This window comes from Muntiacus reevesi, chromosome 5 (genome assembly GCF_963930625.1).
Source record: "Muntiacus reevesi chromosome 5, mMunRee1.1, whole genome shotgun sequence".
Lineage (NCBI taxonomy): Eukaryota > Metazoa > Chordata > Mammalia > Artiodactyla > Cervidae > Muntiacus > Muntiacus reevesi.
In genome coordinates, this window is record NC_089253.1 from 93,148,824 (window position 1) to 93,164,029 (window position 15,206).

Below are 15,206 nucleotides of genomic sequence, written 5' to 3' on the forward strand. Positions count from 1 at the left end.
TGTAGCCTGAGCATGTCCTTCTCTGCGAATGGACTTTTGGTTTTGGTCACCTGTTAGCAGCTTTTGCTTTCTCTTTGCCCGTGATCGTTGGGGTCACACCCCTGTCAGTGTCCTTCCTGTTCCGCATCAGGAATGTGAATTCTCCACTGTTGGTCCTCATCCTGAGACCACAGCCCAGATACCCGAGAGGAAACTGACACCCATGGGCGTGATTCTGGGTCTTGTGTAAACTTCTGCAAGGTGGCCACCTCTCTCGGCGAGGGGTCAGCGGGGTGGGGGGCTTGAGTATAACCACTGCCCCCGTTCCCTGCTCTCCATGGCATTTGGAACAGGAATCTGCCTGCCCTGCTTCTCTTGTTGCCTGATTAGAACAGGGAAGGCATTGATTCTCAAGCAGCAGTGAGCACACTTGACTGTGACCTTCTCCAGCTCCCTGATACAGAATGTGAGCAGTGAGACCTGGCCTCGTGGCCAGGCAGCCCTTCTCCCCGGCCCTGCGTCTGCAATGCTCGGGGCAAGTGGGAGCCAGATGTCCCCTTTGACATTTTGTCGTTAGAAACGAGTCGTCTTCACTACACTGTGCATTGATTAACCCCCAATACAGTCTTTATTAGATACCTTCATTAATACTCCTCTGTCCTTGGTGTCAGAGACCTGCAGGTACATTTGAAATCGGGAGTGGGGAGGGCGGGGCAGGAGAGTGTGGGGAGGACTTCCCTGCTTGTCCAGTGGTTAGGACTCTGTGTTCCCACTGTGGCGGTTACCGCTTCAATCCCAGGTCAAGGAACTAAGATCCCACAAACGTTGCAGTGTGGCCAAAAAAATAAATTGATTAATTTAAAAAATAAAGAAAAAATAAAGAAACCTGGCAAGGAGAAGCCAGACGGTCTCCAGAGGCTGTCGTTCAGCTGGCTCTTAAAATAACTCCCCTTATAATTTCTAAAGGGTGGGCTAGTTAAAATAAGATGAACTTACTATCGTTTTCTTAATATAGGAGGCCGGCACCCACACTCTGTCAGCCAGGATTAAATATAGAAATGGGGGCATTGCAAATCGCCACCCACAGTGCGGGCAGAGGCAGTGGCACCGAGCTGGGAGCCGCTAATGGCTGCTTTGGTTTGCAGCAGGCGCGACCCAGTCAGCCCGGCGGGTCCAGGAAAAGAAAATTAAGCCTCTATTTTTAAGCTAGTCAACGTGTTGTCAATACTTTTTTAAAAAAAGGAAAAGGAAAAAACAACCTGTAAGCAGTTAAATGTTAGATTCAAAAATATCTCTGGTACCCGATGTTTATCTGTATGTTAGTGGCCAAGCAGGTCTTATTTTTTCCCTTCCCATAATTCCTGAAATGAATGCAGAACCCAAGGCCAACCAATCCTACAATTTTGTTGTCATCTTTTAAATGACACATCTCGGGCAACCAGGACAGTGAACAACAGACTGTAACTTGCCAAGTCCTCCTCCCATCGTCAGCGGCACCTGTTGTACCTAACTGGGAAGGGATTGGTGCAGTTTTTCAGTGGGAACTTAGAAAGATGCAGTTTTGAGAAAATGCTAATGCTTTTTTTTTTTTTTTTTTTAGTTCTGCCACTTTATTACTACCAGCCCATCTCCCTCCACCCTCATGCACACATGCTCAGTCATGTAACCCCGTGGACTGCAGCCCACCAGGCTTCTCTGTCCATGGACTTTTCCAGGCAAGAATACTGGAGTGGGTTGCCTTGTCCTCCAAACTCTGATGCTTGATATTTTTAATTGAAGTATTAAAAAAAGTGAAGCAGAGATCATGGCTTCCCCTGACAGGACAGCAGTGGGAAGAAGGACAGTTAACAAACCAGGCGACTGGGTTTCTGGGTTGTTTTTTATTTTTTTTTTTAATTTTAAGATTAATTAATTAATTAATTTTGCTGTGCTGCGTCTTAGCTGCAGCATATGGTTCCCTGCCTAGGGATCAAACCCAGGCCCCTTGCTTTGGGAGCTCAGAGTCTTAGCCCCTGGACCACCAGGGAAGTCCCCGTTTTTGTTTTTAAACAAAATTTACTTTTCTCAGTGGACACATTGATTGTAATATATCTTGTCTGCAGACATCGTTAAGGGTGTTTTGTGGTGACAGTCCTTCTTTGCAAACATCATAAAGGACTGAGATTATGAGGGTTTTACTGTCTTATTTCTGCAAGGGCCATTTTCTCTTAGCAGGGAGAACAAGAATATCTCAGACCAGACCCACGCAGCGACCGGTCCAGGGCTCACCCAGAAGAGGGAAGACAGCTCGTAATCAGTGTTTATATTATACAGGCAGACCTCCTTTTACTGAGTTTCGCTTGATTGCACTTCAAAGTTTTTTTTTTTTAAACAAATTGAAGGCTCATGGCAGCTCTGCATGGAGCAAGTCCGTTGGTGCCATTTTTGCAACAACATCTGCTCCCTTCATGTCTCTGTGTCGTGTTTTGGTAATTCTCCCAGTATTTCAGACTTGGTCATTATCATGTTTGTAGCGGGGATCCATGATCGGTGATCTCCGACATTGCTGTCACAGAGATATGACTTGCTGAAGGACCTGACGGCATCTTTTAGCGATAGAGTCTTCTCAGTTAAGATGTGTACATTGCTTTTTTAGACATAATGCTATTGCATACACAATATTGACTACAGTGCAGTAGAAACATAGCTTTTATATGCACTGGGGAACCAAAAAATTCGTTTGACCCAGCTGTTTCTAAATTCCCTTTATTGCACGGATCTGGAACCGAGCTCACAGTATCCCCGAGGTACCTATAATCTCAGTTTTATGAGATCAATCCCCTTCTCTCTGAGTAGCCCCCAGAGTCCACTTTGCACACAGGACCCCAGAGGGCCCGGTTTTGCTTCACGCTTCTCCATTGCATTTATGAGAACAGACTCGGGGCTGTGGGAGCCATGGGCACAGGTTTCTGCTTCTAGCTCTGACCTTGCGCTTCCCACACACACACACTGCGGGGGCTGGGATTCCTGCCTGTGTAAGGCCAAACACTGAGTTCTGCACATGTCCAAGTTCTTCTCCAAAAGTTTTTCTGTGTCCTGAATGCTAAGATCTACCTGCTGTCACTTCTTGATGACCCCACCATGGTCCCGGGAGGCAGAGGTAATGGAGGTGGATGGGGATGGTCCAGGTGCGGGCCATGTGGAGCAGACATCCCGTCCCTTGAGGCTGGGGTTCTTCCTCTTTCTGGTCACCAGCTGCCCATGTATCACTGTCCCAGGACCCGGGATAAACCCCAAATTGGGGCATCATCTGACAATAGGCTTGCATGGTGAGGTCATGCTTGCTCCTGACCTGGGCACCAGGAGGCCATGTGCTCAGTCCAGGGGTCGGTGCTATAAACACCATTGTTTCTTGTCAGAGCTGCGGCCAGGTCCAGTTCTCTCCCAGGTCTCCCAGCTCAGATTTGTGTGCTGACTGCTGGGGGTGGGCAGGGGGCTGTCTGTTCAGATGGTATGCTAGTTTTAAATGATGTGGAGTTTATCAGACACGCCCCTGAGCAGCTTGCCTGGCTTTCTGTGGATGAGATGAGCATGCTCTCCCCGGCCTCACCTGAGCTGACTATGGTCGTTAACACAGGCGTGGGCCGGGAACTCGCTGTCAGAGCTGTCTTCTTGGGTCAATCAGAGTTCCTTTGGTCCTTGATCACTCAGTTGGCAGTCCTTTCTGAGTTCTGCATGTCAGGTTTGGAATTGGTCAGGACATGGGGACGACAAGGCGTGTCCCCACCCTGTGCCAGCTTCCAGGTCACGTGATGCTGTGGTCTGGCCTGGTGGGGGTTCTGGCATCAGGAGCTCAACCAACTGCTCACGTTCCCCCTCTCCCACTCAGCTCGTGTGCCCTGGGCTCGGGGCCCATCCCGGCCACACACGCTAGATCCTGCAGTATTTTTAGGAACAGTGAAATCCCTTGTGGAACCTCTACCCACATTTTGGATAAATGGGGCAAAACGCTGGTTGAAGGAGCTGACTGTTACTTGTTCCATATAGTCTGCTCTTAACAGCTGCTTTTCAGGATGAATAAGTAAGGAATTAATTGTAGGTACTTTCTGTGTTCTAAGCATTAATTCCAACATAAATTCTTTTTGTCCAACCTCCAAGTCTCCCCTCCCCTGGTGACACCACCAGGTAACCTGGGAACTCTGGGTGCAGGACCCCCTACCTTGCACACACTAATGTCGCCCCCACCTCTCATCATGACCTTGAACTCTTTTCCACAGTCTTGTCTTAGTCGAAGGGAAAAAGCATATTGTTGTTGTTCATTCTCTAAGTTGTGTCCGACTCTGCGACCCCAGGGACTGCAGAACTCCAGGCTTCCCTGTTCTTCACCATCTCCCTGAGCTTGCTCAAACTCAAGTCCATTGAGTCAGTGATGCCATCCAACCATCTCATTCTCTGTAGCCCCCTTCTCCTCCTGCCTTCAACCTTTCCCGGCATCAGGGTCTTTTCCAATAAGTCATCTCTTCACATCAAGTGGACAAGGTATTGGAGCTTCAACTTCAGCATCAACCTTCCCATGAATATTCAGGGTTGATCTCCTTTAGGATGGACTGGTGTGATCTCCCTTGTTTTCTTACATAACAGCTCTATTGAGATGTAATTCGTGTACCATACAGCTTACCCGTTACAGGTCATTGATTTTTCTGTAGTGTATTCACAGTGTCACACAGCCATCACCACAAGCAATTGTAGAACACTTGCATCACCCCAAGGAGAGACCTCTTACCCACATTAGGAGCCAGTCCCCACTTCTCCTGAACTCCCTGTGCCCAGGCAACCTTTAGTCTGCTTTCTGTCTCTATGGACTTTCATATTCTGGATATTTCATATAAATGGAATCCTCTAATACGTGGTCTTTTGTATTTGACTTTTACACAGCATAATGTTAAGTTTCATCCACGTCGCCTGTTGTCAGTACTTTGTTTCTCTTTATCACTAAGTAATATTCCATTGTGGGGCTTCCCACATGGCACAGTGGTAAAGAATCCACCTGCCAATGCAGAAGACTTGAGTTCGATCCCTGGTCTGGGAAGATCCACTGGAGAAGGAAATGGCAACCCACTCCAGTATTCTTGCCTGTGAAATCCCGTGGACAGAGGAGGAACCTGTTGTTCATGGTGTTGCAAAAGAGTTGGACCCAACTTAGCAACTAAACAACAATATTTCACTGTGCAGATACACCACGTTGTCTTTGTCCTTTTAGCTGTGGATACACATCTGTGTTTCTCTGCTCTGGTGTATTATGAGTAAGGCCCTCATGAGATATGTGTACAAGTTTTTGTGTGAATGGATATTTTTCTTTCTCTTGGGTGCACACCTAAGAGTGGAATTGCTGGGTCATGTGCCAACTCTGTGTCCAACCTTTTGAGAACCTCTCAGCTGTTTCCAAAACAGCTGCATGATTTCCATCCCCACCAGCCATGTAGAGGGTTGATTCTCCACCTTCCCTCCAGCTCTTGTCATCTGGCTTTCTGATGGCGGCCACCCCAGAAGAGGGCGTGACGAAGCTTTCCCGGCAGGATAGGACACCTGTAGAGATTAGGAGCAGGGTCAGCACTTTGTCAGTGGCCTAGACCCTCAGCCGAGGTCGTCTTCCAAAGCTCCCAGGAAGCAAGATTTTCAGCTTGAACTTCAGTCAGCTTCAGCCCTACTGGTGGAAGCAGGGGCATCAGTTCCCATGACTTGTTTCCAAGATGGGCAGTGGGCTCCTCTCCTTCACATCTAACCTGCTGCCTGCCTTCCTCTGCAGGGGTCACCATGAAGCTCATGGACGAGGTGGCTGGGATCGTGGCTGCACGTCACTGCAAGACCAACATAGTCACGGCCTCCGTGGATGCCATTAACTTCCATGACAAGATCCGAAAAGGTAACAAACTCCACCGACAGAGAGGGGCCGCCTTGGCTACTTGGGTCTGTGTACAGTTTGCTTTTGGTTCACGCTGGCTCCCCCGGGCCCTGGTCTCTGCCCATTTGCCAGAGAAACAGAAGCCAGAGGGCTTTATCCCACTGTGATGTTGTTCAGCCTCTAAGTTGTGTCTGACTTTTTGCGACGCCATGGACTGCAGCACGCCAGGCTTCCCTGTCCTTCACTGTCTCCTGGAGTTTGCTCAGACTCATGTCCATTGAGTTGGTGATGCTATCTAACCATTTCATTAGGGGCGTCTTTGGTGGCTCAGACAGTAAAGAATCTGCCTGCAATACAGGAGACGCCAGTTCGATCCCTGGTTTGGGAAGGTTCCCCTGGAGAAAGACATGGCAACCCACGCCAGTATTCTTGCCTGAAGAACTTCACAGACAGAGGATCCTGGCGGGCTGCAATCTGTGGGATTGCAGAGTTGAACAAGACTTAGCGACTAACACTTGTCACTAGTTCCTGCTAAAGAACAGCGTAAACTTACCCTCTTGAGGGGCCTGGTACACAGAGCCCTGCGAAGACCCCACGTGCACAGTGGTGGCGTGTAGCCTCTGGGGGAGGGGAGATGGATCTCCTGTGTCGTCAGCAGTAGCCGGGTCAGAGCAGGAAGCCCCCAACCTTCAGCCCATCTGCGCCATCCAGGACAGAGCCGGTGGTTTTCCCAGCAGAGATCCAGTCCCATCCCCACCCGGAAATGGTTCCGTGCTCATCTGAAGACATACAGTGACTGTCCCTTCAGTCTGTTGTGTCTTCTGAGATGAGGCTGTGTGCCCCTAGAGAGCAGCCCTTACTTCACTCTGGGGTCAGGGGTCCAGGCGGTGAGAGGGACAGAGAGAAGGTGGGGGTGACAGAGAAGCGGGGGCTGACTCCTCGCCCCCGGCCTTGGGGAGCAGTGCTGGGCGGAGCAGTGCCAGCGGTCCAGGCCTCTGAGGCCCCTTCCAGCTGGGGTCCAGCCCAGCTGCACGCACACGCCTGCAGACATGCTTGGCAAATAAGTGCTGCCCACTGGGGACAGAGCAACCTGAAACGGGGGTGCCTCCCCTCCCAGCCTGGTCGAGAGCGCGTCATCTGACTCACGCTGGACTGGGGTGGGTGCTTTAGGGGAGGGAAGGGGTGGTCTGTGACTCCCTGCTTTCAGAACCCCTTCCCAACTAGTAGGTATTTGTGTCAGATGCAGATCACAGTCCTTTTAGAATTTTCCCAAAATGAGTGGGTCTTGTCCATCTTGGCAGGTCCTCCCAGGGCCTTGGTGCTGTATATGGGGGTGCTGTGGACGTTCGGGAGAGGAAGGGTCCTCTCTGGCTGCAAGTCCTGGCCCTTCCTTTTCTGGAACTGACTGCTCCCTGGATAAATCACTGTGATCACAGTGTCCCTTTTAAACATGATGTCAGAACCCACAGTGGACATCATGCTCGTTCAGTGCATCCCCAGTGCCCTCTGAGAACTGCCAGCTGGGTGTCCTCCAGAGGTGGCCAGTTCCTCCAGATCAGCCCATCAGCCAGGTCTTTCACCGCTGAGGGGAAGGCCCCAGAGAGTGAAGTCTGCCTTTGTTAGAAACAGGGAGCCCACCCCTCCTCACCCCTGGCTCTTCACCCTCCATCCCTCTTGTGACCAGAATCACGTTTCAACAGGGAGGTTGGGGAGGTCAAGGAGATGGTCGTTGGGCAAGGAGATGCTCAGTTGGTTTGTTTTGAGGGAACACTGTGAACCCTGGCCGGAGGAGAGCACTTTTCCTGGGGATGCATTGAAACCTGGGAGATGTCAGGGCAGTGTGGGTGCAGAAAAGACTTTGTTTCTGAAAAGTTAGTTTTATTCCAAAACACAGAGAAAAGGGGACTTCCCTGGTGGTCCAGCGGTTAACACTGAACGTCCACTGCTGGGGGCATAGGTTCACTCCCTCCTCGGGGAACTGAGATCCCACATTCCTCAGGGTGTGGCCAAAAAAAAGCCCAAAACACAGTGAAAGGGATCTTCATTTTCACACGCCGTGCTTTTCTGTTGGAACATTCCACTGTGGATGGAGTGAGAGTGAGGGCTGGGCTGTGGGCTGCCCCCCACGACGTTGAGCCCTTTGCACCCCACACCCCCACAAACCCCTTGCGGCATCAGAGCCTTGGCCTTGAGCCTGTGCAGCCCGAGGCCCCAGAGCTGGGCCTCCCGGCCTGGGGAGCCCCAGGGAGCAGAGAGACTGGTTTCTCTTTTCTCGGATCACATCTTGTTTTGTGTATAAAGGAATGTGGGCCACACTGAAGTCACAGTTATGGAGTCTGGCCCGTTTCAGCGCAGTGTCCCCGGGGCCATTAGACAGTGTCACACCTTATTTGTTGTTTTCCCAAGGAGTGTCCCCGTGTGAAGCTGTCGACTTCTTCACTCCCTGCCTCGCTGTGGCTTGAGGAGGAGGAGCCTGGCCAGTCACTGCCGATGAGGTCTCAGTCCTGGCCGCTTCAGACAGTTGTCACATGTCGTGTTCAACACGGAGGGGCAGAGGCCCCGGGGGAACTGCCGCTCCCTGGCCCCTCGTCCTCTCTCACTGTCCGCTCCTTTCTGGGGATGCACAGGGCGAGGCCGGCCGCGCCTGGGTGACCCTGCGGGCTCAGGGTTCCTGGCGCTGGGCATCAGAAGAGTGTCAGACACTTGGTGAAGGGGTGGTGTTGACATTCCCCATGGTTCCGCTTCGATTTTCTGATGCAAATCTGCTGAGATGGCTGTGAGCCCGTGGGGCTCTCGGGGCGCAGATTGTGAGCTGCTGCTGGTCCTTGGTCTCGGCCGCGAGGGCGGGAGCTGGTGCCACCGCAGAGGGGAGGGCTGCATGGCTGTGTCCAGTTCTGCTGGCAGGAGGGCAGGGCAGCAAGAGGGCGTGTGAGTGCTCCCAGGTGGCGCAGCGGTGACCACAGCCTGGGAGCTCCAGGTGTCAGCAGTGCATCCCCTCCCTGTTATGGAGGCCAGATGCGCCTTTGGGGCCGTTATTCTGATGACCATAGATGGGGGTCTTAGCAGAGGGGGTGTGACTTTCTCTGACTCCCCTGTTTCACCATATTTCATTTGAACAACAGCTGGAATGGAGAGGAGGCCAGGCCTTTGGGTCGAGGCAGGAACTGCTCAGCTGTGTCTCTGTTCAGCCTCTGGGGAGGCTGCTTCCTCGGAGGACGGGCGTTGGTGTGCTGTCCGCAGACGCCGGCCCGGCTGTGGCCTCCATGGTCACTTGGGGGGTGTCTCTCAGGGAGCCACGTGTGCAGCTTTGTGGCATGAAGACGTCGCCCGGAAGTAGTTCAGAGGACGACTTTGAATCTCAGCCCCAGCGGGTGTGTACTGAGAGGGGGCTTGGTGGCACCCACACTTCTGACACAGTGGGGGCAGCCTGCAGGGTGGGGCAGTGCCCTCTCGTAGGGTGTGGCAGGTTTGCTGTCACCAACCAGATTCCTGGAGCACACCATCACTGCCGCCTGGGCCACAGAGGGCCCACCTCTTATACCCTCATCAACCCTCCCTCCAGCCCACATTCACGGTCTTTAACAACAGTTACCTGTCGTCCTGGTGACCCCTCCGGGTTCAGCCCAGCCCCTCCACCGGACACTGGAAGTCCTCCAGGGTTCGTCCCCCTTCCCACTGAGGTCGGCGGGTTTAGGGGTCTTGGCGGTCGTGTACAGAATCGAACTCGAGCCAGGCCATCGAGGTGGAGGAGGAGCACTTTGTCCACAAGTTGGGCCTGGGGGGGAGTCCAGTGTCACATACCTGAGATCCCTCAGAAAGTGGTACCAAGGTGAGGTCAGTGCTTGGGGAGGCCACAGGGGATCCCAACCGCCCACCTGAAAACAGGGCTGCCGGCGTCAGTCGGGGCAAGCTGGTGAAGCCTAAAGTCCTGAGCTTACTTTCACTTGCTCTGTTTCTGACTTTTTTTGAGATGCCGAAATGCTAAGAAAAGTGCAAAGGGGAAAATAGTTGCCTTTGGAGGCAACTGGTGGTTTTGGAGGCCATGGGTAGGAAAACCTACAGCTGACCTACACTGCTCTTGTGGAGAAGTGATCCCCCCAGACTCTCAGGGTGGGAAGCGAAGTCTCTAGAAGATGTTTATCGTAAGCACGCTTGCTGCCCCAACTCCTTGGAGCTTAGACACTGAACTCTTCTCAAAGTTTGCAGTACTTGGCAGTGTAGCCTTGGGAAGAGCAATGTTTTAGTATTCTGCTTTCTTTTCCGAATCCCTGTCTGAAACCTGCCCTGGAAGAGGCACCATGTGCAGGGGGAGCTGGCGGCCCTCCTGGGTGGCCCCTCGAGGCAGCCCCGCTGTGACTTAGAAACGGATCAGCTGTGACCTGCAGCTTGGCTTGCTGCGTGTGCCTCTTCTGTTTAACTCCGGTGCATTGCTCACTTTCGAGTGCCAGGCGTGGTGCTGAATGCTTTACACAATTACCCCTCACGTGGGGGAGCATACGATTGTCCTGCCCAATGAGATAGGAGCCCTGTTTATCCAGTTTTCTGATTTGGAAACTGCTGGTCAAGGGATTAAGGAAAGTGCCCATGGCCAAAGGGCGGGTCCGTGGTGGAGCCAGGCGGGGAGGCGGGGACAGTGGTCAGAGCTCTCGAACCCATGCCTGGTGCCCTCCCACCACCCTCCGGGCCTGAACTGCACGGGGTCCTCTGCCAGGGCCCAGGGCCATCAGCCTCAGCGGCGATGCTGATCAGGTGCAGCGCCAGCCACTGCAGATGCTCTCACTGAACTGCCAGAGGAGCGATGGTTCCCCCATCACATGTATGTGAGACTTCAGACTGAAACAGGGCTGAGGGTTCTGCAGTCATTGGCGTCTGGCCCCGAGGAAGGCCCGGCTCTGCCTGTGTCCCCTCATAGTCTCGGCCCAGGGACCCCTTTTCCTGCTGAATTCGGACAGTTAGAGGCAGACAGTTCAGTCTCTGCTCCCCGTAGCTCTAAATCTGCTTATGTCAGGTTTACCCACACGAGCCCCCCAGCACCATCCCCACAACAGTCAGTAGCCACATGCGGCCATGATTCAATGTCAGTAATGAAAGTGTCAGTATTGAAAGTGCTACTCCCTGGTCAACAGGCCGCGATCCTCCCTGAGGCTTCAGGAGAGAATCTGCTTCCTGCCTCTTCTGGCTTCTAGAGGCGCCTGCACTCACTGGCTTGTGGCCCGTTGTCCACCCTTACAGCCACAGCCCAGCATCTCCCTGACCCTGCGTCTGTGGTCACGGCTCCCTCGTCCTCTCGTGAGGACTGCTGAGATGACCTTGGGCCTACCTGGGTGGTGCAGGCTGAGCTCCCACCTCAAGATCTATCACCTCATTCCACCTGTGAGGTCCCTTTGTGTTAAATTCCAGCTGACACAGAGAGGCGGTGGGGCTCCAGCCCACTTCTGAGCTCTGCCGTTCTCCCCACTCTGGTCTCACCCTGCGAGCCCTGGGGATAGGATGCTCGCAGAAACCCCAGGAGAGCACGGAGCTCTTCAGCTCTTGTGGGATGGGAGGTGCTCCCCCTCTGTGGCCAGCCTCCCAGCAGTGGGCATGGGCCCCTCTGAGGTTCGGGGGTTAGGGATGACGGGTGGATCATCACAGAGGGTTTGCACTGGAACTAGGGTCCCCGAGAGCACAGCTGAGTCCGCACCTCTCAGACAGGCTCCTATGCTGGGGACGCCCCCCGTGAGTCCAGCCATGAATGCAGTCACTCCTCAGCCTCAGATCCGAGACAACTGCCTGTGTCCTGAGGCCCAGGTGGAAGGGCAGGGGTTCATCCATGTCTTCACCGCTGAAGAGCTGAGGCTCCCTGCCCAGTGCACTCGCCCGTTTGATTCATTGTGACAGCGTCAGAAGCAGCTTCTTGCCTGATGCAAATGTGCCTGCTGCAGAAAGAGAGGAAGGAAGCGATTTGTTTTTAAATGTCACTTCTTATTATTACCTTGTTAGAAGGACACTTCTCACTCCCTCAAGACACCACAGGGCGTTCTGTGGGCACTCTCTCGCCTGGGTTTTCAGACACTTCCCCCACCCCAAGGGCTGTGAGAGAAGGACACTCAGACCCCCAGACGTGACAGTCCTGGGCTTCTGTCCACACACGTACTGTGTCGGAGTGACCTCCCAGAGAGACAGCCATTTGCAGACAAGGAAATTGAGGCACAGCAGGCTCCAGCCTTGCCTCCTGCCCAAGTTCAAACCTAGGGCTGTGGGACCCCCAGTGCCCGTGGGCCCCAGGGCTCCTCTGCAGGGCACCGTATCCTGGGGGATTGGCGGGCCCTGCAGGCAGTTCCAGACGTGGAGAGCCTGCCCATCATGGGAACAGTCTGTCTGTGTCAGGGCTAATCTGTCCCTGCTTCTGTGGCTCAAAGGAGAACTGGGTGGTCCCTCCTGGCCTCACTTCCTGGGATCCCTCCCCATCCAAGGCGGCACGTGGTACCCAGCGCCTGCGGGAGATGCTGTTTTTCCCCTTGAGCGTGTTCCACCACTCTTAGCGAGCTGTCGTCCGGGTGGGTTTGGGTGTGTGAGCTAGCGGGACAGTCCCCAGGCAGTGTCTCAGCCCTTTGGACCACTCTACCAGGGCCACGTGTGTCTCACTGCCCCCCATGGGGCACCCTTGAGCACGTGGCAGGTCACACCTGCCCTTGCAGTTTCTGAGACAAGCGAACAGGAGCCCAGCTGGACTCGAGCTGGGGTCGTGCTCTACCGAGACAGGCCCCCACTGTCCCGGGCTGAGGTTGAGGCCGGCCCAGCACCCCCAGAGGCAGTGGCCCTGCCCCTGGAGGGAGGGAGCGTGGCTTGCCGGGCTGCTTGGGCAGAGGCGGCCACCGTGGCAGCTGAGGTGAAGCATCTGCAGGAGGGGCCCCACCCGGCTGGAGTCTTCCGTGGCTGCTGTCCACACAGGGCCACGTGTTGGTTCAGGGGTGAGGGGCGTCCACTCATGGGGCCCTCAGGCTGTGAGGGAGCTGAGCAGACCTGCAGGTGCCTCGGGCTGGATGCCTGGAAAAAGAAGAGCTCTGTTCGAGAAAGAGGTGCCCGTGCAGAGGGTGGATGGGGCGGGGCTGTGTGGGGGTGGTCTGTGGAGTAGGCATGTCTGTTTCCACAAAGCTGGGCCCATTGCTGGTGACTTCCGCCTCTGTGGACTGACCGCTCTGTTCTCTCGGGTCCTGGGGGGAGCCGGCGACATGGCAGCGGCTGGTGGGAGCCTTGCTGGCTCCTGGGAGCTGACAAGCCATGGGTGTGGCCGCAGCTGCCCTGGGGTGCCCCTGGCCTCCGTGACTGACCCCTTCCCCAGTGACTGACCGCAGACCCCAGGGCTGTGTGGGGTGTACTTTCCCCGCCAAGGGTCAGGGAAGGTTGGCCCTTGGCTGCACTGGGGTCTCTTCTTGTCAGTTTCAAATTCAGTCCCTGCCCCTCAGTTACCGAGTCTGGCTTCCCGTTTTCAGGCACCTTGGTGTGAGGCAGCCTGGGGCTCGTGAAGTAGGAGTGGTGCTGGTGCCGGGGCTGCACTGAGGCTTTCCCGACTCCCAGGAGGCAGTCATTGCGTCTCCTACCGTGAGTGGCTCTCAGGACCGTGTCCCCTCAGATCTCACATTCATCATCAGCCTGCTTCGTTGTCTGAAGTCAGTTCTGATGAAAAATTTCTTCACGTTTCTACCCGAAATGATCAGCCATGCAGTTGGTGGGGGGCTTACACAGGAGGTACGGCATGGGTGTGTTTTCATTTGTTTTTTGGACAAACAGTTGTTAAAAGGCTCTGCATTCATTGCCCCTGCATCCCTGCCCCTTGGCTGGGAGCTCTGGTGAGTTTCCTGTTGAGGAAGGGGCCTGCTTCCTCAGCTCGTGGCCCCCCAAGCCTGCTGTCTGGTCATGGGTGAGAGGGTGGTGGCTGGCACTGGGGTAGGCTGATGGGGATGGGTAGGGATGCTGGGAGATCCCTCAGGGACGCCCACCTCCCCTTCCTACTCCCCTAGAGATGGCCCATGGGGGCCACGTGGGGGTTGTTCCCAGGGTGGGCCTAGGCACTTTGCATGTTGCTGACTCATTGGCCTTCCTTTCCCCCAGAAGTGGCCATGTGCGACACGGAGTGCTCCCTGTGAATATGGGGTGAGTGTGGCACAGAGCATCTGTACTTTATAACACAAATAACTGGTCCTGCTTCTGACTGCCCACACGCTGACCCCTAACCATCACCCGCTGCCCCGACTTGTCTGTCCTGGTCTCTAAACATGTGTTGTGGGACTGTCTCTGTGGAGCTGGGACATTGGGATTCTCAGGTGTTAGGTCACTGCAGCCAGCACTGGTCTGACCTAGACAGGAATTTCCTTGAGCCTGGCCCAGAAGCAGGCTGGTTTGGGGTGGTGGTCCTGGGCACATGTCAGAGGAAAGCCCTAAGCATCTGTGCTGCCTTGGGGTGCAAAGCACCATCAGTGGTGGTAATAAGTGCACCGCATGCCTGCTGCCACCAGGCAGGAGTCTCAGCACCTGGCTCGTTTCATGCCAGTCCCTAGTTACCCCGAGGGGCACCTCAAGTCTGTTTATAGGAGAAAAACTGGGTTCCGTGAGATTAAGTCAGAGGAAGGGAAGGCCAAGGCCAGAGGTTGCAGGGAGCCTGTGACTGGGAGAGATGCTCTAGGGTAGGTGTTCAGGACCCAAGGGTGTGGGGAGTGCAGAGAGGTTGGGTGGGGGTGGGGGAAAGCAGGGGACCCCCCCCCCCCCGGGACAGTATCATGGGAATGTATAACCATCTGTGAGGAAAACTGCTGGAGTTGGGAGGTGGGGGCACACGGGGACTCTGACCACAGAGAGGGCCATGGGGGTGTCTTTGGAGGGCAGATCTTTGGCCCAGGGAAGAGTGCTGGTCCCATGGGCAAGACTGGCGGGGAGGAGAGATGCAGCCCCACCTGGACAGAAGGTAGGAAGGAGACATGGGCTGAAGTGCAGACAGTGGCTCCAGGGGACTTAGGACTGCGGTCAGCATGAAGGCTTGGCCTGACCATACACGCAACCCTGCCATCAGACCAGCATCCGGAATGTTAGAGCTGGCTGGGAGGGACTGGGGAGGGTGGCGGAAGGTTCTTCAGTGGCCCTTAGAGCAGGTGGGGGGTCGGGGGGAGGCAGCCATGTAGCTCCAGGGCCACAAGTAAGGCCAGAGTGTGGTCAGCACAGATTCAGCCTTAACCCGCCGAGGGACCTGAGAGCATGTGGGGGGCCGGCACCCTTCCCCAGACGCTGCCTCCCCGGGGGTAGAGACCCTCGCCTGGGTGGCTGCCGGGACCCCTTCGGCTCTGAATGTTTCCGTAAGTGAAGGAGGCCC

General features: G+C 54.7%; 1 protein-coding gene across 5 annotated transcripts in view; it reads left to right on the forward strand.

Annotated features, from left to right (window-relative positions):
- ACOT7 (acyl-CoA thioesterase 7) overlaps positions 1 to 15,206 on the forward strand; it is a 100,067-nt gene that overhangs the window by 71,975 nt on the left and 12,886 nt on the right. For all 5 annotated transcript variants that reach the window (XM_065936848.1, XM_065936846.1, XM_065936850.1 and 2 more), the window contains exon 7: positions 5,765 to 5,881. In XM_065936848.1, coding sequence (XP_065792920.1) covers positions 5,765 to 5,881 — 117 coding nt within the window. The remainder of the gene's footprint in view (positions 1 to 5,764; positions 5,882 to 15,206) is intronic.